This window comes from Talpa occidentalis, unplaced genomic scaffold (genome assembly GCF_014898055.3).
Source record: "Talpa occidentalis isolate TD23 unplaced genomic scaffold, MPIMG_talOcc4v2.1 talOcc4.4, whole genome shotgun sequence".
In the NCBI taxonomy this organism is placed as follows: domain Eukaryota; kingdom Metazoa; phylum Chordata; class Mammalia; order Eulipotyphla; family Talpidae; genus Talpa; species Talpa occidentalis.
Genome location: NW_023604295.1, coordinates 95,492,851 through 95,518,740, shown reverse-complemented (window position 1 = coordinate 95,518,740; position 25,890 = coordinate 95,492,851). Strand labels below are relative to the sequence as shown.

At 40.4% G+C, this 25,890-nt stretch overlaps 1 protein-coding gene across 4 annotated transcripts in view; it reads right to left on the bottom strand.

Moving 5' to 3' along the window:
- Window positions 1-19,247, bottom strand: part of GK5 (glycerol kinase 5) — an 82,072-nt gene extending 62,825 nt beyond the window's left edge. The window contains exons 1-4 of one of the 4 annotated variants that reach the window (XM_037525854.2): window positions 18,825-18,878; window positions 9,559-9,618; window positions 8,986-9,079; window positions 6,891-6,966 (exon numbers count right to left, since the gene is read on the bottom strand). In XM_037525854.2, the coding sequence (XP_037381751.1) occupies window positions 6,891-6,966; window positions 8,986-9,079; window positions 9,559-9,582 (194 nt within the window). In that variant the 5' untranslated portion in view covers window positions 9,583-9,618; window positions 18,825-18,878. Of the gene's footprint in view, window positions 1-6,890; window positions 6,967-8,985; window positions 9,080-9,558; window positions 9,619-14,344; window positions 14,967-18,824; window positions 18,879-19,047 lie in introns of those variants that run through there. The other 3 variants (XR_008553938.1, XM_037525852.2, XM_037525855.2) reach the window with 3 other exon arrangements.
- Between the last annotated feature and the right edge of the window lie 6,643 nt (window positions 19,248-25,890).

Sequence of the window (25,890 nt, the reverse complement as noted above, 5' to 3'; positions counted from 1 at the left end):
ATTTATACACTTGTTATTATAAATTTGTAAATTCTTTGAAAGCTGGTTTTCTAATTCCTCTTTATATTCAGTGCAGCAGGCAGCACATTGCCTTACTTCCTCTAAGCCCTCAAACAGTTACTGAATGAATCCCAGTTTCTCATGACTCATAGTTTATGTTACTAACTGCACACACCCTGATCTGAGGTTACTTGGCAGAAGCCTCCCTGAGAGACACAATGCCTGAAGAAACAAAACAGTTCATGTTTTTTTAGAACAAAAAGAATTTAAAACAACCAAATTGGAGAATATATGACTTAAATTTCTTTTGGAAGACAAATTAAAACAAACCACTGATAAAATATGTTAAAAAAAAGTATTTAACCTAAAGAATATGAAGAATACTCAAGGACTAAAAAAAGGTTAATAAAAACTGAGTTTCCTGGCTTCTGAAGGAGGATAGGGAAATAAAGGAGGAAAGCAAATGAAAGTTTGAAGAATTAGACTTCCTGACCTCAATTATAAGGAAAATATGTTGGGGAGTTTTCCTCCATCTTTGATTTTTTTTTTTTAAAGATTTATTTATATATGCATACAAGAGCTGGGTACAGGCCAGAGATGCGGGGGTTGAGAGGATTCACCACAGACAGAGTGGGGAGAAGAACAGGTGGATCTGCTGAAATATACTGCTGAGGGGAGCAGCGGGCGAAACAGGAGAGGTCTGCCTCACCATGTGGGTTCCTCTCTGGCTGACTGGGATCAAACTCATGCTGCAGAGGCTGCGGATTGCCTCATAGCGCGATGCTTAACCCCTTGCGCCACCAGGGAGGCCCCCATCTTTGATTTTTTTGAAGAGTCTGAGCAGGATAGGTATTAGATCTTCTGTACAGGTTTGGTAAATTTCACTGGAGAAGTCATCTGGAACCAGGCTGATGTTTTTGGGGAGATTTTTTTATTACCCTTTCAATTTCAGTACTTGTGGTTGGACTGTTTAAGTTGTTTGTTTCATCCTGGTACAATCTTGGGAGGTTACAGGAATCTAAGAATTTATCCATTTCTTTTAGGTTGTCTAATTTGTTTGCACAGACTTTTACAGTAGGTGCTTATGATCCTGTGTATTTCTACAAGTATCTGTTATAATTTCACCTCTTGTGTTCCTGATTCTAATGATTTGGGTTTTCTCTCTTCTTTTTAAGTATAGCTAATGGTTTGTCCATTAGCTGTTTTTTTTTTAAAGATTTATTTATTTATTTATTTATACAAGCACTGGGTACAGTCAGAAGTGCGGGAGGGTGAGAGAATTCATCAGAGCCAGAGGAGGGAGCAGAACAGGCAGACCAATGATATACACTGCTGAGGGGGGCAGCAGGTGAGACAGGAGAGGTCTGCGCACCATGTGGGATCCTCGCTGGTAGCCGGGGATCAAACCGGTGCTGCAGAGTCTGTGGGCAGCTTCGCAGCCCAGTGCTCAACCGCTGCACCACCAGGGGAGGCCCTATTTTTGTTTATTTTTTCAAAGAACCAACTACTGGTCACTGATCTTTGAGATTGTATTTTTGTTTTCTATTTCATTTATTTCTGCTCTAATTTTTATTACTTTTTTTGCTTTTTACTGTTTTGGGGGGAGTGCTTTTGTTCTTTTTCTGATTTCTTCAGGCCACTATTACCATGATTCTCAAACCAAACATAGTCCAAAAAAATAAAATCATAGCTCAGTATCTCTGATGAATGTAGATGCAGAAATCTTCAACAAAATCCCAGCAAACTGAATACAGCAGCAACATATCAAGAGAATGGTCCACCACAATCAAGCAGGCTTCATTCCATATGCAAATCATTGTCATCCATCAGATGAACAAAAAGGAAGACAAAAAACCACATGATCACCTGAATAGATGCCAAAAAGCATTGGACAAGATCCAACATCCATTTATGATAAACACTCTCCAAAAATTGGGAATAAACAGAACCTATCTAAATAGAAAAGCCATATATGACAAACTCACAGCCAACACCATATTCAATGGTGAAATAAGACAGGGATGTCCACTATCACCATTGCTATTCAACATAGTTTTAGAAGTCCTAGCTTAGGGAAGATAAAGACAGAAGGAATCCCAATTGCAAAAGAAGTAAAATTTACATTATTTGCAGGTGACAAGCTAATATACTTAGAGAAACCAAAGGATTCTACAAAAGACTTCTAGAAATAATAAATGAGTATAGTCAAGAGGCAGGATACAAAATCAATACCAAAAATTGGTGGAATTTCTAAATGCAAACAATGTATCAGAAGAAAGAAAATAAGGAATACAGTTCTATTCACAATTATGTCTAAAAGAATGAATTACCTGGGAATAAACTTAACAAAGGAGATAAAGGACCTGCACAACAAAAACCATAAATCTCTGTTAAAGAAAATAAAAGAAGACACAAAGAAATGGAAAGATGGTCCATGCTCATGGATTGGAAGAATTAACATCATTAAAATGGCCACATTACCCAAAGCAATTTACAGATTTAATGGACTACTTATCAAAATACCAATGACTTTTTTAAGGAAATAGAATAATTACCAAATTTGTATGGAGCCATAAAAGGCCCCAAATAGTTAAATCAATCTGGAGAGAAAAGAGGAAAATTGGAGATATCACACTTCCTGACTTCAAACAACATTACACAGCAAAAGTAATGAAACCACTATGGTACTGGAACAAAAACAGAAACTCAGACCAATGGAACAGACTGGAAGCCCAGAGACAAACACATATAAATAGGGACAGTTGATCTTTGATCAAGGAGTTATGGTCATACAATGGAGAAACGATAGCTTTTTAAATAAATGGTGCTGGGAAACATGGATAGCCACATGCAAAAAAATCAATAAAGCAAGACCCATATTTAACTCCATGCAAAAAATTAATTGAAGGGCCTCCCCTGGTGGCGCAGGCAGTTGATCACAGCGCTGTGAAGCTGTACTCAGACTCTGTAGCGCCGGTTCGATCCCGGCCAGCTGGCAAGAATCCCACATGGCACAGCAGAACTCTCCTGTCTAGCCCCCTGCTCCCCTCCGCAGTGTATTTCATCAGTCTGCCTATTCTGTTACCACTTTGTCTCTGGTGGATCCTCTCACCCTCCTGCACATCTGGCCTGTAGCCTGGTTCTTGTATGCATAAATAAATAAATAAATTTTAAAAAATTAATTGAAAATGGAATAAAGAGGGCCTCCCTGGTGGCGCAAGGGGTTAAGATGCAACCCATGAAGTTTCCGCAGCCTCTGTAGCATGACTTCGATCCCCCGGCTGGCCAGGAAGCAATCCACATGGTGCAGCAGACCTCTCCTGACTCGCCCGCTGCTCCCCTCAGCAGTGTACTTCAGTCAATCTGCCTGTTCTGTTCCCCACTCTGTCTCTCACCGCCCCCCCCCACCTCTGGCCTGTACCCCAACTCTTGTATGCATAAATAAATAAATCTTTATTTAAAAAAATGGAATAAAGATTTAGACATAAAAAAATGAAAACATAAAGTATCTGAAATAAAGTATAGGGGACACATGACAGGACATCTACCACAAAGATGTTTTGGGGGACTAAATTTCAACAGCTGGGGAAACAAAAACACAAATAAACAAGTGGGACTGAATCAAACTTATAAGTTTTTATACCTATGGAAAACAATATGGGGATTTCTCAAGAAAATAAAGATGGAAATTCTATATGACTCAGCACATTTATTAGGTATTTATCCAAAACCATGAAAACTAATATGAAAAGATTTATCTACATCTATGTACATAGCAGCACTGTTCACGACTGTCAAGTTATGGACCCAATCCAAGTGCCCTTCAACAGATGAATAGTTAGAGAAACTGTGGCGCATATACTCAATGGAATATTACAGAGCTGTGATAAAAAGATGAAACAGGGCATTTGGAACAAAATGGATGGATCTTGATGTGATTATGCTGAGTAAAATCATTCAAAAAGTAAAAGATAGATTTTAAATGGTTTCACTCATCTATGGTGTAAACATTGAAAAAACAATTATACACAAACAAAAGACAACTAAAAGTTGAATTCAGCAAAAAGAGGATAACAATTACCTGAGGGAATGGGGGAAAGGCTGGAGGGGGTGAGGGAGGGAGGCAGATTGGGGTATGGGCATGGGTGGTTTGGTGAAGGAAAAAAGAAAGAATGGAGAGTCGCAATATGGGAAAAACTGTGTCTAAAATTTTTATAGAAAAATTAGGGGAGGGCCTCCCCGGTGGCGCAGCGGTTGAGCGCTGGGTTGCGAAGCTGCCCGCGGCCTCTGTGGCGCCGGTTCGATCCCCGGCTGCTCCCTGGCCACCGGAGGAGGGTCCCACATGGCGCGCAGACCTCTCCTGCCGCCCGCTGCTCCCCTCAGCAGTGTACTTCAGTCCTTCTGCCTGCTCTGCTCCCCACTCTGGCTCTGGTGAATTCTTTCACCCTCCTGCGCTTCTGACTGTACCCAGTGCATGTATAAACAAAACAAACAAACAAATAAATAAATAAATAAAATGCCTCTATTAAAAAAAAAAAAAAGAAAAATTAGGGGAGAAAATTATAAGGAAAGTAATGTTTTATGGTCACAGTGACAAAGGAGGAAAAAAAGTAATGATCTTGGAAGTCCTAGGAGGTGCTGGCTAGGATGGAGTGGTTGGTTTCACAGATTCCAAGGCATCTCTCTCCTTTTCTCAAAAATGAACAAGTACTACTTTCTGGTTGCTCAGAGATGTGCCCCTCCTTTGTGGTATCTCAACTGTTTCTTGGAAAACATGTGGAATCTGTCAGCATTATATGTCACAGTGATTCAACCAGGACACAGGGAACAGCACAAGGCTCCAAGATTTTATAGTAAAGGAAGTACAAAACCATGTGGACATGATTTAAAAAGTACTCAGTATTTCAGTTCCTACAAAGAGTGCTTGCAACATTCATGAAAACACAACATTTCTAAAAAGGACAGCCAAAGAGAAAATGCCATTAATCTTAGGAAATTTTAACCTTTTACAACAATAACATCAATTAGGGAAGAGGGCAATTTGTAATTGACTCTTTTATTTCTTTGGAGAGTGAGGTGTGGTCTTACTGTCACATAAAAATTCTGTTCCCTAATACTTTGACCTTCCTGTCATGAGTAACATGGTATCCACATTATGATGATGCCATCTCTGTGGCCAATAACCTAATCACCAAATCCAACCAAATGTGGCACTTCTACAAGTTCCTGAGGAATGCTCTGCTGCTTCCACTTCCATATCATTAACTTCCCAGACTCGCACTGGTCCTATTTTGTCATTTTTTTTGCTCTCTGACTCCCTTGAAATTTTGGCAGGAAAGCCTACTATCAAAATCCTTAGGCTTCCCTTCACTCTGCTTAATCTCTACCAGAGAACACATCTAATTCTGAAACCTCATATACAACAGTGATGATTCTGCCCTTAGGGGACATTTGGCAATGTCTATAGATATTTCTGGTTCTCACAATTCAAGGGTGATGTGCTATTAGCATTTAGTGGGCAGAGACCAGGAATGCCCAGGACAAACCACAGCAACAAAGAATTATTTCAAATGGCCCCCCTGAAACATCTCAAATGGCCCAATATGTCAATAGTGCCACTGTTTAGAAATCTTGATGTACTTGGATGACCTCAATTCATTCCTTCCTTTAGCTGACAAAGGTTATGACTTGCATGCCCAAGGTTAATGAGTAAGGAAATGGGTGCAAAGGGGAACTGCAGGTGCTGGCATCAACCGGAGAGGCATTCTGCCCTGAATGAAAAGAGTACTACTTGGTGGAAATGAGCAAAGCCTCAGTCTAACACAAATCAATATTCTAACCTCATTTGTGATAGTTCCACATTTATATGTTCCAAATCAAATACTTTACTACGCTCCCTTCTACCCACCCCCATAACCATCTAACGTGTTCCTCTTCTTATACGCTATAATTTCTATCATATCATCCTAGATAAACATCAAAGTCTAGGACATCAGAAGTGTTGGTACATTTAAAATTCTTTCCCTTGCCTAACTCTGAATTAAAGGCCAGATCCTAGTGAATTCTCCCCACCCACTATGCCAACCACTTTTTCCCCACTGCCACAAGCTCAAGAAAACTTTTGGAGTCTAGTGCTTTGTAATACATTTACATTTTTCAGTGTTTTTGATTATTACTGGTATTTTTAAAGCAAAAAACTACACAGTTGAAGGGTATGGGAGTACTGGAAAGAGCATGTGCTTTGGGGTCAAAACACAATTTGAAATCTTAACTCGATTTATTAACTTAGTCACCTCTGAGCAACTTACTTTTGTAAGTTGTGAGCCCCAATTTCTCTGGCAAAACAAACCCACCTAAATGACAAGTTTGTGTATAAAGATAAAGGAACCTAAAGTATCACAAGTTTTCACTACATGGTAGCCATTATGATATTATAACTGTGTCTAATCTATACATATCTCAAATGCTATAGATATTAAATTTGAATTAGACTAAAAATATTAAACCATAATCATAATAATGTATTTCTGATCTTTATTAGGTTTCTCTGAATTGTTTTAGGTATAAACTACTTTTTTTAAGCTTTACTTTATGCTTAGTTGAAAAAATAACTCACACCAAAAGAAAGAATGGAGAATTTTAAAGATGGTGATAGTCTAGACAGGCTTACTCTAATCCCTCTTAACCAAGCAAAACTGTTCTTAATTGACAAAGTTAAAACTCCCACACACATATTTCACAACATATATTTACTGTGTATAAACCCAGCAATAAGGGGACAGGGGAGGGATAAAAAAAATAACACCAGTAATAGAGAGTGGGTGGGAGAATAAATAAATAAATAAACAAATAAACCCAGTAATAGAGTGCTTATTACACAATGTACTTACTTGTTCCACGTAATGAAAGTTGCTCTCTGTGTAGAAATGCCAAGACCAACAATCTGATTCATCTCTATTCCTGCAGCTACAAATAGACACAGATAAACATAGGTTTAAAAGTCAGTAAAAATAAATAAATAAATAAAAGTAAGTAAAGGGGTCTCCCTGGTGGCATAGGTAGTTGAGTGCAGCGCTGTGAAGCTGTCCGCAGCCTCTGCAGCACGAGTTTGATCCCTGGCCAGCCAGGGAGCAACCCGCATGGCGCAGCAGACCTCTCCTGTCTTGCCGGCTGCTCCCCTCAGCAGTGTATTTCAGTCATTCTGCCTGTTCTGTTCCCTGCTCTGTCTCTGGTGAATCCTCTCACCCTCCCACACATCTGGCCTATACCCCTGTTCTTGTACAAATAAAATAAATCTCAAAAATAAATAAATAAATAAATAAATAGAAGTCAGTGAAGTTGTCTTCACAGTATTATGATACAGGAAAGAAACTTTTCAATATAATCTTTACCAAAAAATTCTCAGTTTAGCATTTAGTCATAAAATTGGAGCCAATACTAAGATATTGTTATTACAATGTTATTACGATATTGTTATTACTAAGATAAGTTATTACGATGACTTTTAGTAATTTTTTTATCTAAAAGGGGAAAAAGTCATTCCAATAATAACAAAATGGTCTTTTGTTTTAAATGTCAGAAAAAAAAAATACTACTCAAGGTAAGTCAGATTTCATTTTCTCCTTCATAATGCTAGGAGACTAGATCTTAACATAAGCAGTGATCTACCATAATACAAGATAGCTAGCTGATGGCAAAAAATGAAAACCTCAGTGAAAGTAGCATTATTGAAACTTAGGTCTTATTTTCCACATAAACAGATGTTAAAAATAAAAACATTTTGGGGGTCCAAATCTCTTAACATACAGCAACTCAAGTGTTTTCCATGATATTTTCTTATACAGCAATTTACCCCCCTGGGCAAATTTGGGACAACTTCTACTTGAGCACTGAGGAAGACACACCACCCCCTACACAGCAGCCTTTCCAAAAATATTTCACCTGAATCTAATCATGATCAAATAATTAGCCACAAATGAGGAACAATCTACTAAACTGGTCTGTGCTTTTGAAAGTATCAGTGTCACGAAAAACATACTCTAGATTAGAGATGAAACAGACTGCCTGCAGTCTGTAGGTTCTTTTGCTATAAATGACAAAGAACAGAGGGGAATATTGAACACGAGTATTAGAAAAATTACGTTAATATTAAATTTCCTTGTGATAATTACATTATATTTATATAGGAGAATACACCTTTTCTTTGGAGATAATGCTCACGTATTTAGTAGTGTGCAGTTGTCCCAACCAACCCTCAAATGAGTCAGCCAAAAAAAAAAAGTGTTATAGGATGACAAACATTGTAAACACATCTGAATCTAGGAGAAAGACATAAAGGTGTTCAATTTATTATCCTTGCACATTTTTTTAAATAGGTTTTGAAATGTTTCTAACAGAAAAGGTGCGAAGGATAAGCAACTGTCAGGAAAATGAAGCAAAAGACCTTTAAGAATTCATATTTACAAGTCATCTTTCACCATGGTCTTAAAGAATACTGCACTGGAATGTTTGTGAAGAACTAACATTTCAAACCACGACTGTAGCCAGCAGAGGACTTCGCATCAAGAGGTCACACAGAAAAAACAAAATAAAACAAAAACTTATTTTACATTACAGGTAACACAGTTGTAAAACTCCTAACAGCAGGAACTATTTTTGTAACTTTGTTTATAACTCCCTAGTATTTTGTAGATAACAGAAAGCAAATCCCAACTAGCTAAAACACAGGATGAAGGTGGTGAGGCCTTATGCTCAAGCTGAAAAAGACTTACACCAAAGGCCAGCACTGCTGTTACCTTTCCTTGACAAAGTGGTTCATTGCAAACTGAAAATGTCCCCTGAAAAATACTGGGAAATTATGACTTCATTAAAATACTATGTGTACAATTATAACTTAGGAAACACACAAAATTCTAGACACCTGAAGAAAACTCTTACTACAAATAAAATGTACTTTTACTATTTTTATTTTTTAAGTACAGTTACCTTTGACAGATTCTTTTATTACAGCAACAAATTGAACCCAGAGAACATCAGGATCAATTTCAACCCAGCCAGCTTGAGGATAAAGATTTTCTACCTATTTGTGAAAAGAGAAGATTGAGTAAAAACAACATTAGATAAAACCAATAGCATCTGGGTCTTAAGATTATGGTTAAAGAACATGATTTCACTTATTACCGAATTCATTTTACTGTTAAAATGGAAAAAATATATATGGGGAAAAAAGAACTATAAATCAAAATAACAGTAATTATGCTATGAATTTAGAGATTTTAGCTGTATTTATTTATTATCTTTCTTATTGCTCACTTTATTTTCCAAGTTTTCCACAATAAAGATGTATTATACTTACAAAACGAAAAAAAGTCAGACTTTCGTTTATTTTTTTTACCTTATTAAAATATATTAATTTGGGATTATATTTTTGCTCTTCCAGATACACACAAGTTCCAAAAAGAAAATTACACACACACACACACACACACACACATATATATATTTGTGAACTCTAAAAAATATGCTGACAGGCGGGGAAGAAGATAGAAATTCAAATACCTTAACAGGTGGTAAGTTTCCCATTTTTCTTCTGGTATCCCTGTCCTGAACTCAAGGCAACTTAAAAATAAGAAAAGGATACTAGGTGCAGATGAAACTCTAGGAGAAACACTCACATTTTGGCTGATGCTAAGACAGAATATTAGAAACCCCCTCCCTTTTTTTTCTTCCTTTGCCTCTATACTCTGTACCTAGGCTATCCTATCCAGTGGTGGTGATGACAGCAATAACCATAAATACCTAAGTTACTGACAGATGTACAACTTTGTCTCCATCAGAAGAGCTGTAAAACCAAGTGATTAAGGTGAACCCCCAAGGCTTTTCTTCTCTGTGCTCTTGCTGACTTGTATCACCTGCTGACAGAGAAGTACCTAGAAGCTCCAGTTTTCTGACAAGAGGACCCAAAAGGGGAGGCTCAGGGACTAGGAAAGTAGCAGGAAGATCTCAGAGAGGGAGAGGCTTGGGGAAGCAACTGCAGTAAGTTCTGTATTAACTCCTAGGTTCACTTCAAAGCTGCACTTGTGGAAATATAATCCTATGGCATAACAGAGACTTTAAGAACAGAACTAAGGCACAGACCACACTACCCCGGTCCCAGACTGATCACTGGGTGGCATATACACAGGGCAGATTCAAATAGCACTACCAAGATTTTGAAAACAACTAACACTGAAGCCACATCCACAGAAGGCTGATCAGAATTTGTATCCTGAACCCACCTGTATTAACTGCCAAAAGAAAATAACAACATTCATCATAGGAATTACACAAGACCCAGTCTTATAATATGACATTCAAAATAGCCATGAAAACCATCTGAAATTACATGGCGTGTGAAGAATCAGAACAATTGCAACTTGCATGGTAAAAGATAGTCAGCAGATGTTAATGCCAAAATGGCAAAGTTCTGAGAAAGACTTTAAAGCTGCTTAGTATAAAATTGCTCCAAGTAGGGAAAATTCCTTTGGGGAAAAAATGAAAGTTTAAAAGCCTTAACAAAGACATAAAACAAACAAAAGAAAAAGAAATGAAAATTTCGAAATACAGTAACTAGGGGAGTAGGAGAAATGGAGAGATCTGGTCAAAGGTATAAACTTTAAGTTATCAGATGAATAAGCTCTGGAGAGCTAATGTACAGAATTATGACTATTGTTAATAATAATTTATTGTACCTGAAATTTGCCAAGAGTAGTTCCCAATTGTTATACACATGTATACTAAAACATAATGTTTTACAATGTCTCCTAAAAAAAAAATAGAAAAAAAAACATAATGTTATACACCTTTCTCACTAATTCCTCAATAAAGCTAGAAAAATCAATTAAAGAATCAAAACTAAAAACTTACTGGATGGGCTCAATAATAGAATAAAGAGAACAGAAGAAAGTCAATAAACTTGAAGATACAGCAACAGAAATGAACTAATATGAACAATAGAAAGAAAAGAAATTGGGGGAAAATGAACAAAGCCTCAGTGTTCTGTGGACAAGGGCAAAAGGTCTACTATTTATTCATGGGGGAGGAAATTGGAGGTGGAGGTGGGAGGGTAGGGCGGTGGGGGTTGGAGGGGGAAGAGAAGAGTTCATTGCAGGAAAAAACACTTAGGGTAATTAATAGTGCTAAAACAAAGTTCAGTGAAAGGTTTTAAAATTTAAAAGATTTGAAATCCATATTCTAGACACAAAAAAATAGAAAGAGGACAAATTCAAAGCATAACTCACTGTTTTGTTGTGTTTTGTTTTTGCATTACACATTATTAACCAAAGCTAACAACTACGTGGGTACCCTTTTGCCTGATCCCAAGTAAGAACTCAAGTCTAGAGTCAGGACACAGCTGGTCTTCTCCTGTGAAAAAGCTGAGCCTGTGAATATTGCTGTTCCTGTGTGTGGGAGGGGGGAAGGGCAGGGGAGGAATCAGCATTTGGAAGCTGCCATTTGCAAAGAAATTAGTGACCTCAAAGAATATCAATTCTGAGATTTGTGATGGTGCTAAAACTCTCAGTTTCCAAAAAAAGGCTCTAAATAGGTTAAATTATTTTTTAAGATTTTATTTATTTATGCATGGACGAAATGGAGTGTAGGCCAGAGATGTAGGGGAGTAAGAGGATTCAACAGAGACAGAGTGAGGAGCAGAATAGGTGGATCTACTGAAATACACTGCTGAAGGGAGCAGCAGGTGAGACAGGAGAGGTCTGATGCACTATGTGTGGCCAGGGATCCAACTCATGCCACAGTGGCTGGTGATAGCTTGATAGTACTGAGATAACATTAACCCTTACACCACTAGGAAGGCCTAAATAGGGTAAATTTTTACTAACTTCTCTGTTTTCCTTAATGCACAGATAGCATCAGAGAGATACCAATACATTAACCAGACCTCTTCCCTGATTTTCTTTGACTTCATAAAAATCCTTGAAATGTTTCATATAATCTCCTTGTGAATACATCAACTGTATTAGACTCACTGAGAAGCTCAGAATTTGGGCAGCCTGCCCAGAGCTATCTGGAGGCTGATCCTAGGCTCAAATCCTCAATCTTGATTCTTTAATAAACTAACTTATTTCTGTTTGTCTCAATTTGCTTAAGCCAACAACATCCAGATTCTTTGTAATTTAAATGCTAAAATCTAAAAACACAAAAAAACTAAAACAGTCAGACATATTACAAATATAGAACAATAATCCAAATGGATTTCTTATCAGAAGACTATCATGAGGGTGAGGAGGCAGTACTAAAAGAATTGTCATGCACAATTCTGTATCAAAATCCCAGCAGAATTTTTTGTGTAAATGTAGATATGATAAGTCTGAAAATTTATATTTTAGGCAAAAGGACTAAAATAGCCAAATAATGCTGAAAAGATGTAAAATTGGAAGAATCACACTACTCAGTCCCATGACTTAATAGACAGGCACAGTAATTAAAAGTGTGCTACTAGCATAAAAATAGACAAACAGATTAATGGAACAGAACAGAGCCCAGAAGTAGACCCACACAAATAAGAATAAGGATTTTTGAAAAATGAACAAGGCTGAATTGCCTCGGAGAAAAGACAGTTTTTTCAACATAGTTGGAATAACTAAACATCCATATACAAAAAAAAGAACCTCTATCTAAACCTCATCTCTTATACAAAAATTAACTCAAAATGGATCACAGACGGAAATATATAGTAAAACTATAAAATGTTGAGGAGAAAATCTTTTTCACTTGTGGGTAGTTGAAGAATTCTTAGACATGACAACAAAAACACAATTCCTAAAACAAACAAAAATGATAAATTGGATTTCATCAAAATTAAAAATGTTTGCTCTGCAAAAGACTATTAGGAAAATGAAAAGACAAAGTACAGATTGGTTTAAAATATCTGCAAATCACATATCCAACACAGGTTTGATAAGCCAGTAAATATAAAGAAATCTCAAAATTCAACAGTATGAAAACAAACAACCCAAATGAAAAATGGGGAAAAGTCTTGAACAGGCACTTCATCAAGGAAGATATATGGATGGCAAACATGCACATGGAAATATTCAACATTATTAGTCATTAAGTAAATACAAATGAAAAATATGGATTCTACTACATCTATTAGCATACCCAAAATAAAAAACACTAACAAAACAAAGTGTTGCTGAGAAAAAATGGAACTCTGTAAGTTTTTTCTACTTAATGTCTGGTTCCACTTATATGACATCCTCAAAAAGACAAATCTATGGTCATGGAAAATGAATCTGGGGTTACCAAAGGAAAGGCATGATTATGACAATGGAGGGGGAGCAAAAGGCAATTTTGGGGGTCACTACTATATATCTGCTAAAACTCATAGAACTTAATGACCAAAAAAATCAATTCTACTATCTGTTAACTTAAAAAATAAAATAAAGAAAAGGAACACATGGCTGAAATGTTAAAATGATGGCTTGAAGCTATGTTTTCTCTCCCAGTCCTCTCAAGACTCCACTTCAATAGAAACATTAATAATATTTACAGACAGGGAAAATGTGAAAAGAAAAAACCGACTCAGACCACATTTTAATAAACTGGACCAAACCAGGTCTTTAATGTGAATAGTGAATGTGTGGGTGATACACAGCTAAGCACAGAGGAGAAAACTGACACCTCACTACCCTCTCAAGTGATACCATATCTTTACACAACCTGTGGCAGAGATTCTAGGGTTTTTGAATCCTGAAAACCAGCAGAACCTCCAAAGGATGGGATACAGACAGGGCAGAACATAGGATGTTTCAGAGTCTTTACAAGGATTCCTAGTTTCCCTCCTCCAGCCGGATTACTATCCCTCCCTATCCTGGCCAAAAGTAAATTCACTTTCTGGAGACGGTGAAACAGAGCAGTTCTTTACCTGCAAATACCATATAGAGCCGAGTGGGGTAAGACATCACACTGAAAATATGAACAGGTAACCAGCCAAAGATCACAATTTAAGGAAAATCTGTATCATGTAAGAAAAGGTCAAAAATAAAGAGAAAAAGGAACTAAGGAAACAGTAACGATGTAAGGAGCATGATAGTGACACCGGGTGACACGGAAAAAGAATCTCTTATTCCCCAGTGAACTCATCAGAAACAGATTTAACATAATCAGTTCCCCTCTAACCATTATTTCTATTTCTTCTATGCAAGACTTCCATGACCACAGACTATAAGGGCACAAATAAAATCAACATTTGCTCATGCTGAAAAAAAAAATCAGTATGGATGCCACTGCCTCAACAGTATCCTACAAACATGCCCCCCCCACTCCACTAACATGGGTAGCTCACCATTTCCAAACATGTGACGATGAAATCTGCTCCTCTACCAAAGGAAGATCAAACCAAAGTTAGATCAAGAACAAAACCATATGCCTGTTGGCCATTTGCATTTCCTCTTCAGAGAAGTTTCTTTTTAGCTCTTCTGCCCATTTTTTGACTGGATTATTTTTGTTGTTGTTGTTGAGTCTCATCAGCTCTTTGCAGATTTTTGTGATCAGTCCTTTATCATTAGTGTTGTGTGCAAAAATGTTCTCCCAGTCGGTGGGGTTTCTCTTTGTTTTTGTTATTGTCTCTTTTGCTGTGCAGAAGCTCTTTAATTTGATGTAGTCCCAGCTGTTTATCTTTGCCTTCACTATCACTGCTTTGGGTGATGTGTCTGTAAAGATGTCTTTGACGTGCATATCCCGTAGTGTTTCGCCTATATTTCCTTCTATGTATTTTATGGTTTCAGGTCTTATGTCAACATCACTTGTAATAGGGAAATGCAAATCAAAACTACCATGAGATACCATCTTACACCAGTGAGAATGGCACATATTAAAAAAACTAGCAACAAATGTAGGCGAGGTTGTGGAGAAAAAGGAACTCTACTGCACTATTGGTGGGAATGCAAACTGGTCCAACCACTATGGAGAACTGTGTGGAGATTTCTGGACCTACTAAACATAGAGCTTCCATATGATCCAGCAATTCCACTCCTAGGTATTTACCCAAAGGACACAGAAACATCAATTCCAAAGAGCACCTGCACCCCTATGTTTATAGCAGCACTGTTTACAATAGCTAAGCTTTGGAAACAACCCAAATGCCCAAAAATAGATGACTGGATCAAGAAGATGTGGTACATATACACCATGGAATATTACTCAGCAATCAAAAAAGATAAACACATGCAATTTGCAGCAACATGGATGGCGCTGGAAGGGATCATGCTCAGCGAAATAAGCCAGAAAGAAAAAGAAAAATACTGGATGGTCTTACTCATAGCAGGAATCTAGAAAACTTAAATAAGGGACCAGGAAAATGAATAAGAAAGTGAAAATCAAAATCAACAAAAAACTATGAACCAGAGACACTCTATGTGGAGTGGGGGGCAGGGAGGGGAGGGATTGGGGTCAAAATAAGGGGGTTGCAATTGTATGGGGAATATAAAAATAAAATTTATTTAAAAAAAAAAAAAGAGGGAAAAAAAAAGAGAAAAAAAAAAAGAGAGAAAAAAAAAAAAAGAACAAAATCAGGGCCTCCCTGGTGGCGCAAGGGCTTAAGCACCGCATTATGAAGCAATCCACAGCCTCAGCAGCAAGAGTTCGATCCCCGGCCGGCCAGGGAGCAACCCACATTGCGCAGCAGACCTCTCCTGTCTCACCCGCTGCTCCCCTCAACAGTGTATTTCTGTCCTTCTGTCCGTTCTGCTCCCTATTCTATCTCTGATGAATCCTCTCACCCCGCATCTCTGGCCTGTACCTCAGCTCTTGTATGCATAAACAAATCTTTAAAAAAAAAAAAAAAAAAGAACAAAATCAAAGTTAAGGAGGAACTGTTTTGTTGATTTAAAACAAAAGACAACAGGGCCTCCCCGGTGGCGCAGCAGTTGAGTGCTGGGTTGGGAAGCTGCCCGCAGCCTCTGCAGCGCTGGTTCGATCCCTGGCTGCTCCCCGGCCACTGGAGGAGGGTCCCACATGGCGTGCAGACCTCTCCTGCTGCCCACTGCTCCCCTCAGCAGTGTACTTTGGTCCTTCTGCCTGCTCTGCTCCCTGCTCTGGCTCTGGTGAATTCTCTCACCCTCCCATGCTTCTGACTGTACCCAGTGCTTGTATAAATAAATAAATCTTTTAAAAAAAATTATAAAAAAAACTATAAAAAAATTGAAAAAAAAAACAACAAAAGACAACAACAGCCAGATTTTAAAAAGAAAGTACAGATGGCATATGCTATTGGAGATACCACCACTTTCTATGGAGTGACCTTTCTGATCTGTTTTTCCAATCAAAATGCTTTCATTTTTGATGGTTTCTCACAAAAGTCTTGTTGGTCTACATTGATACTTAGCACCTGGTTTATTACATCCATTTTTAAAAACTAAAAATATCAAATATTCACAATCAGGGGTTCCAAGTCTCAATACTATTCCAATTGTGACCCCAATATTTGAGAATTCATAGGAAGATTGTAATACAAATTATAGATGTATTTTTGCTATTAAAAAGCACCATAAGAAATAACACTGAAGTTTTCCTAGAAGCCTCCTGGCCTTCTAATGTAAAGGTTCATGTTTGATATTTCAATTTTAACTAAAGACCAACACAGTCTATTTTTTCTTGTTTCTACAAGGTGATCTCTTCAGTTCTTCTATTTCTCTCTCTCTCTTTTTTTTTTTTTAAGATTTATTTATTTAATACAAGAACCAAGGTACAGGCCAGATGTACGGGATGGTGAGAGGATTCACCAGAGACAGAGTGAGGAGCAGAACAGGCAGACTGACGAAATACACTGCTGAGGGGAGCAGCGGGCACGGCAGGAGAGATCTGCCTCACCATGTGGGACTCTCGCCTGTCGCCTGTCGGCAGGGATAGAATAGGTGCTACAGAGGCAGTGGACAGCTTCACAGCATGGCTGTCAACCACCTGCGCTACCAGGGGAGGCCCTCTTTTTTCTCTTTTAAAGCTATCTATTTGCCAGAATCAACCAAGTCCTACACTAAGAGGTTTGGGTTTCTATTATATATTCTTTTCCTCATAATATTAGCAGAGTTGTGATTTTTCACTTGAGGGAACAAGCTACACCTCTAATTCACAGAGTCCCATGAAGCAAACGGAATTCTTAAACTTTGATGAAATGCAGTCATTATTTATTTTGTACCTATGAAGTAATAAACAAGGTGCTAAGTATCAGCATAGGCCTACAAGACTCTTTCCCAAATATCCCAAATTAGCTACAGTAAAGGATCAATTGTTGGTTTTTTCTTATTTCTAACTCATTGTGGACCAAACAATATTTTAAGATGTAATTAAAACAAAACTACATACAAGTAAAATTCCAAATGTTTTAAGATAAGCAGACATGAAATTACTCTGCCAAATTGCTACACATATTTCTAAACATTTAGTTGCTATATCTTATCTAGAGCAGCCCACCTATCATACTTTAAGTAACACTGCTTTAAACTCCGCTACTAGTTTGAAGCACTGCTATATGCTCCTTTATCTAAGATGGTCCTTCATCCTTTGAGGACAGGGACACTTTGCATTTTCATTTGCTCATATAACTTTCCAGTTATCTTCTCCACAGTTCAGTGTCTAAATAAACCATTCTAGTCTCCTGCTACTCACAGCAATCATGATTCATCTTTGAGATTCTTCCCTGATCTATATAAAAAAGAATGATTCTCTCCAAATAACACTGTATTTGAAACTTTGTATCTGCTAGCAATTTCTGTTTCCTTTGGTTCCAACACCTCAGTTCCTTTCAAAAAAAAAAAAAAAAATCACTGCCTAAAGCAAAAGTACTTTGTGTCTAGAATTACAAGGGAGTCTGTGAAAAGTGTCACTGTGTTGTGACAGACTCATAAAAAGATAAGGAGCACACAGTCACTGAAGGACTTTTCACCTGTCCTTACAGGGTGGGGTATGGATGGGGTGTGTGGGCTGTGTTCCTGCACAGGTTCACAACTCAAGGTCTTGGTCCTGAGGCCTGAATGAAGTGTGCTGTTTCCTGACAACAAATACTCATCACAGTCATTACTTATTTTCATCCTGGGTAAGACCTGATCCTAGACAACTGCTGCCACTGAAAAACACTCCTAAGGAGGTGGGGATTGAGAAATCCAAGAGACCAGTGCTGCTGGGAATGGTTCAGGTTAATAATTGCTACTGTTCTGGCCACCACTACTCCCATGAAAGATGTTAGTATTGGGAAGAAGATTAAGTAAGAACACCAAGTAAATAACCATTATTTTAGAGGCGCTGGCAATTGTGTAGAAATCAACACTTCATTAAATGAGAACAGAAGAGTAACAAACAATGTGCTGGGTGCTATCCCAATTCAAAACTTCACTAAAACAAAAACTAATGACTTGGTAAGTTCCTCAAAAGGCAAAAAATATTTTCATGAATTCTCAAAGATGGGAAGAGAGAAACTAATGACAACCTAGTCTGCAAAACCTGCCCAATATCTCTCCTGCGTATATGGAAATCAACTGCTCATGTGAGGAGCCAGCGCTTTGAGAGTAGTTAATGATGACAATCGAAGAAAGGACAAAAGAAACAAATTTAAGTTTTATCAAGACTTGAAAAATTGCAGAAAGACGGGTTGGAAGTCGATCAAGAAAGGGGCAGAAAAAAACAAGGCGGTCACGGAGCACCCTCGGGCTGGATGAGCGCAGCCTTCCCAGCCCTGCCCTGCCCTGCCAAGTCACCTCAGTCCCAGGCAGGAGAGGCCGGCGAGGAGAGCCCAGGTGAGAGGATGCAGAGGAGCGGCCCGAGTCACCTACCCGCCGCCTCTCCTCCCGGTCTGGACTGGAAGGGAGCGCGGGGTTCACCCCGCCGGGAGAGGGAAAGCGGGATCTGGCCAGACGCGCAGCCCCGGGCCCGTCAGCGCGGCAGGGGGGCCCGTCCCGGCCGGCGGAGGCGCCCCTGCCCCTCGCCCCCAGGCGACCCGACCCCGGGTCCTCGGCGCGACCCTGCCCGGCGGCCCCGACGCCCGCTCCCGATTACCTTCCGCGCGCTGGAGCCGCAGATCCGCGCCGCGCGGTCATAGACGTGGCAGCGGATCACCGAGCTGCCCACGTCCAGCCCCAGCACGAAGCCGGGGTGCGGCGGGTGCCAGGAGCTCTGCTTGGGGTGGCCCCGCCGCCGGACGTCAGGCAGCTCCGACATCCCGACCCCGCCAGCTCCTCGGCCGCAGCAGCGGACCCAGCGCGCTGGAAACGCTCGCACTTCAGAGGCGGAGCTCGCCCCCCGGCCGCCGCCCCCGGCCCGCCCCTTCCGCGAGTTCCGGGGGCGGCCCGCCCCGACGCTAGCCCCGCCCCGACGCTAGCCCCGCCCCGACGCTAGCCCCGCCCCGACGCCGTGACGTCAGGGGCGCGGGGAAGCTGCCGAGGCGCGCGCCCGGGTCGGGCGGCCGCGGGCGGCGCGCGGCGGTGGTTGCCGGGGCGCGCGAGCGCGGAGGCCCCGGCGCTCCGCGGGCGCCTCCTTTTAGCCTTGGGTTGGCCCCTGGTTTTCATGATTTCCCGGTTACTCCAAGCGCCCCTGAGCTAGTGCTGCGTTTCGTTGCACCGTACTTACATTTAGGAAATTTCTATGAAAGATAGAGTGACGCGGAAGATAAAGTTTCCTCCCCAGGATTTCTCGCCCCAGAAAATAGGGTAAAGTGTGCGCACTCGAAACGGGTAAGGGAAGAGTAATCGCGAGTAAAACCTTCCCTAGCACTCGCTGGGGCGGCTGCTCGGACCGTCTGGCTCCACACCGAGGGTTGCCCCTTCAGGAATCTGAGAACGTCTCAAATGCCCTTTGCGCTTCACTGCTGCCGACGGGGCACGAGCTCTCCCAGGCGCTGTTCCCTCCCCTGCCGCCCCCCTTCCCAAATAAAAAGGTAGTAAGGAGGCTTGTAGAAATTTGGAGGGTCCTGCAATTCATATTCACTAGCCTCCAGCCCACCTGCCTTCCCGTGGGGAAGTGGGGAGGCATTGAACTGCTTCAACCACCTTCCACCGCCACCAGCTCGCCAAAGAACCTGTGCCTGAAAATACTCACTTCCTTCTTTTTGTGAAATTACAAAAGTGACATATATGTACTTTCTAATGAAAACGTTTGCCAGTGCAGAGTGGTATATCAATTTAAAGGAAAAAGCTGTTCATTTTGAACCAAATGTTTCTTTTGACCAAATTATGTTAACCAACTTGCTTTCAGCCAGTTTGAGCAGGTGTGGTTCTTCGGCGATTTTACTCAAGCTTGGGACATATACTTGGGAAAGTGTGGATTTTTGTTTCTTACTTTTTATAGCCTTTTCTGGCCAATAGTACTCATTTGTTCCAAATGACCACGGGACTGCCTTCACCAGTGGTGACTATTTTGATGAGTCATATGTGTATGATGTGAAATAAATGACAAATGGATCTTGTATTAGTCAAAGTTCTTCAGAGAAATAGAACCAACTGGAGAGAACCACAGAGACTGAGAATTATTTGACGGCAATGGCTTACATGCTTGAGAGGGCCTCCAAATTCCAGGCTGTTCAGCTAGAAATTCAAGTAAGAGATGAAGTTAATTTTGAATCTGAATTCTGCAGGGCAGCAGGCTGGAAACTCAGGCAGGGCTCCTATGTTGCAGTCTTGAGGAAATTTCTTTCTCCTTTGGGAAACATCAACCTTTCCTCTTCAACACTTCCACTGATAGAAGGAGGCCCACCCACACATTATGGATGGTAATTTGCTTTACTCAAAGTCTATTGATTTAAATGTCTTTAAATCAAATCAAGTATTCTAAATCATCTTTAGAATACTTCAAAACAACATCTAGATTGTATTTGACCAAACAACTGGGCACCCACATGGTGTGTCCACTATCTTAGCCAAGTTGATATAAAATTAACCATCACAGGTTCCCTTTCACAACAGAGAAAGCTGTTTTATATTCCCAAATGTTAATATGTATCATATCTCTCAAAACAATATTGGATTTTTTGGACCCTAATATTTATGTCCCTTGTGATCCTTTTTATAATTTCAGACCAATTGTCTTAAGTATTAGCAAAGAATCACTGAATGTGAAAACAGGAAACTTAGCAGTCATTTAGTCTAGTGTTTCTTAACCTCTTTCTGATCTTGAACAATTTAGAGATTCTGATGAATGCTATCTTTCCAAAAAGATGCTTATATATACAAAATTTGGCATATGATTTCAGATGTTGAGTAGGGGTTAAACTAAACAGGAAGATCTCAGATTAAAAATCAGGAACTGATTTCACTAACCTAGACAGTTGCCTAGGAGGAGGAGGAACAACAAAGGGATACTGTGTCTCTTCCATGTTATTTGCTAACAAGGCATACCCTGCTCTGCCCCAAGGAAGAGGAGCAAGTGGGCTGCAAGGCACAGGACTCTGAGACCCTGAAGGTCCCTTTGCTAGTGTGTCAGGCTGTTGTCTTGATTTAGAGAACACTGCCACTCTGAGCTCCATCATCTGGGGGTATTGGACTTCATCTGGCTGGATTGTTGCTTCACAGATTCTGGGCTTGGCTTCAGAAGTCGCTATAGAGATTGCTACCCCAGCCCTTTCCTCACCAGTCACTTTTATGCTTTTTTCTCTGACAGGCCCAATTGGTGACTCATTCTACCAACCTCCCACACTCTCAAGGAACTTGATGCAATTCCTTGAGGCATGTGAGGCCACCATTTGCTGTCACACTGTGACAAGAAATGAACGGTGCTTCAGAGCTGACCCCTGGGATCACAGTGTCCTCCTACCTCCAAGGAAACTAGTCACTGTCCCTCGCACAGTAACCAACTATGCCAGTTTGTCTGGGACTGAGGAATTTCCTGAAAGGTAGCACTTTCAATGTTAAAACTAGGTCAATCCTACTAAATACTCAGAGAGTCTTGGGGTTCCTAGGTGATTTCCTTTGGGGCAGTGGTTACCCTGTGTTCAGGTATCAGCCTCCTCTTTTTGGACAGTGAGACTGGGCCTTAATCTTCTTTTTGCCTTCAAGACACATAAAGTAATTGCTCAATGAATGAATGATTCTGCACAGTAAAGGAACCCATTATGAAAAATAAATACAAGAAATAAAAGGCAACCTACTGAATGGGAGAAGATATTTTCAAAAATCATAGCTGTAAGGGGCTAATATCCAAAATATATAAGTAACTTATGTAGCTCAATAACTAAAAATCAAATAATCTGATTTAAAAATAAGCTGAGTATCTGAATAGATATTTTTCCAAGAAGGCACATCGTTTAGACAACCATCAGGAACATACCTGAGAAGACGTGCAACCTCACTACTCACCTGGGAATGCAATTCCAAACAACCGATATTCTTCGTTATATATATATGTGTGTGTATATATATAGATAGATAGATAGATAGATATCTAGATAGATAGATATTTACACATATAGATATTTACATCATTTTTCATTTTTCTACAATGTGTGCATTTTCATCTCGGTTATAGTCCCCGTGAAATTCCCGCCACCCATTCACCCGTGAACTATCACCATGGTCCCTTGTGCTTTTCCCACCCTTGTTTTGATCCTACTCCCTTCTCCCCCCCTGCAGAATGTCTCTGGTTATAACGTGAGATTCTTCCTCACAGCTGTTAGAATGGCTTTTATCAAAAAGACATAGAATAACAAGTGTCAGAGAGGATGTAGAAAAAAAGGAAGGCATCTGTATTATTGCATTATTGGTAGGACAGTGAATTAGTGCGTTATGGAAAACAGTATGGGGGGTTCCTCAAAAATTAAAATAGAACTATCATATAATTTAGCAATTCCATTCTATGGTGTTTACCAAAGAAAATGAAAACATCAACTGTTGGGAGACACCCCATGCAGTTGAGCAGAAGGGCCTTGAACTGAATCCCTAAGGCATGTGAAAACATGTGCGTCTCTGAGGAAAACCTCTGGGTGACAGGTCTTGGTGTTGAGTGCCCGGAAAGTGACCTGCGTGGAGTCAGGCCTCTACATCTCCACAGTCTGAAAATAACAAAAATAATGAGCGAAACTTCCCAGGCTCTAGCTAGGGGGAGATAAGATTATATGCGTGAGAACTAATCACCTGGTATCCTACTGTCTGAAGTAAATAGATAATAGTAAGAAAGTAGACAAATCATTCATATGTGTTAATCATTATATGGTATGCTTTGATGTTACACCTGCTGCAATTAAAATAGTATATAATGAGCACTAAGACAATAAAGAATTTGCTGCATACTGGACATGACAGTCCCCCATGTAATTTCCCTCCCCATCGCGTCCCAGGTCTGGGACTCACTAAAAGTCCACAAGTGGTGCCCAAACAGGGACCTGAAGGTGATACCTCCCACCAAGAGTGACGAGGTGACGATGGTGGCGGGTGACAGTTTACATAAGGTGGTGAGTAAACAAGGGGAAAATAACAGAATGGGGTATTCTTCTCATCTTTCTACTTTCGCTTCTTTGTTGAAACATTTATTGGCTGAAAACGGGGCAAAAGTCCCACTCTCTCAAATTCTTGACTGTTTATATGTTGTTACTGAATATAATCTTTGGTTTCTTGATACTGGCACTCAACACCAAGTCCTGTCACCCAGAGGTTTTCCTCCAAGACACATGTGTTTTCACATGCCTTAGGAACTCAGGTCAAGGCCCTTCTGCTCACTGCACAGGGTCTCTCCCAACAATTAACCCAAAAAGATCATGTGCATTCATTCCACATTCACTACAGCATTATTTGCTATAATCAAGATTTAGAAATAACCTGATTCATCCATCAGTGGATGAATAAAGAAATTGTGAAATAGGCATACACACATGAATATTATTCCATCATAAAAAAGAATGAAATCTTGCCATTTGCAACAATATAGATGAAACTTGAGGCCATTATACTAAGGGAAATAAATCGGCAAAAGACAAATGTTCTTGCTTTTTTCTTTTTTCTTTTTTTTTGGCATAGAAGAACTGGGGTGTAGGCCAGAGGTGCAGGTTGGGGGGCTTGAGAGGAATCACCAGAGACAGACTGGAGAGCAGAACAGGCAGATCTACTGAAATACACTGCTGAGGGGAGCAGTGGGCGAGACAGGAGAGGTCTGCTGTGCCATATGTGGGTTAGATCCCTGGCCAGGGATCAAGTTCAGGCAGTAGTGGTGGTAGCACTGAGACTTAATCCTGCAGCCACCAGTGTGGCCCAAATGTTCTCAATTATATGTGCAATCTCAAAACTGATTATTTTTATTTTTAAAAAGCAAACTCAAAGATAGAACAGATTGGTAGTTGCCAGAGGTGAGGGATGGGAAAGGGGAGAAAGGGGATCAAAAGCTATAAACTTCCCGTAACAAAATAAGTTATGGACATGTGATGTACAGCATGGTATAGTTAATACTATTGTGCTGTATAATTTGCAAATTTCCAGGAGAGTAAATCTTTCATAGTATATGCAATATTGAATCCTATTGTACACTTGAAACTAATATAATGTTATCTGTCCATAATACCTCAATAAAAATGTAACAAAAGTTACTGAATGCAAAAACAAATTAACATGTGGAAGTCCTTATCAGATCTCATCTTCTGCCTGATTTGTTCACAGTCAGTGAACCCTTCCTAATTCCTGCACTAATCTGGGCATGTGGGCATATGAACACCTGCAGACCTTCCAGTATTTGAGGGAGGGCTGGACTTTGTGCCAGCTGTCCTAAATCTGGAACCTGGGATACAGGACTGAGCCCATGATAATCACTTTTCTCTTAATTAACTCTTGTTTTATGAGCCCAGCTCAATTTGGATTGGGCTATCATATAATTTGGACTCCTGCCTCAGTTTCCTAATTTGTACCTTCACTCTTTTTTTTTTTTTTTTTTTTTATATAGAGAGGCATGTTTTTTTCTTTCTTTGTTTGTTTTGTTTATACATGCACTGGGTACAGTCAGAAGCGCGGGAGGGTGAGAGAATTCACCAGAGCCAGAGCGGGGAGCAGAGCAGGCAGAAGGACCGAAGTACACTGCTGAGGGGAGCAGCGGGCGGCAGGAGAGGTCTGCGCGCCATGTGGGACCCTCCTCCGGTGGCCGGGGAGCAGCCGGGGATCGAACTGGCGCTGCAGAGGCTGCGGGCAGCTTCGCAACCCAGCGCTCAACCGCTGCGCCACCGGGGAGGCCCTGTACCTTCACTCTTGATTGTGTTTTCAACTCTAGCCTGAACTACCACTTGGGAACAGAGAGAAATATACTGAAGGTCGGGCCCTAAGATGCGTGGGCCCCTTCTGAGGCCCTGAGTAAGGCCTTAGCAAACTTTTCAGAGTCCTGTGCTTCACCACAGTTGCCAAAGTGAATTATTTTTGTATTTTTTCTTAAAGTGGACCCCATCCTACAATGGTACAAGTTTGAAGTCCCACAAAATTGTAATCCTGCCCACCTTGTGTAGTCCTCAGATATTACTTAAGAACTGTACTCCCTCTTATAAATCCCCATGGGGTGGTCCAGGATGCTACTGTATGCCTACTCTGAGTGCCACTACCCACAACTCAGCATTCTGAACCCCCCGAAAACTGACATCAGCTGGGATCCAGTCTGTCACCCTACAGAGCTCTGAGTAATTATGGTTTTAAGCACCAGTTTCCCTCCTCAGGACAAACTTAAGTCCAGCTCCCACCCATTTTTCTCCAAGGTTTGGTTGAAGCTCTCATTTGTCTTGCTGTTAAGCCCATTTGCTCCAGGCATCCCCTGGTTGAGCGGTTGAGCGCAGCGCTGTGAAGCTGTCCACAGCTTCTGCAGCGCCACTTAGGTCCGGGCAAGCTGGCCAGCAAGGGTCCCACGTGGCGCGGCAGACCTCTCCTGTTGCACCCGCTGCTCCCCTCAGCA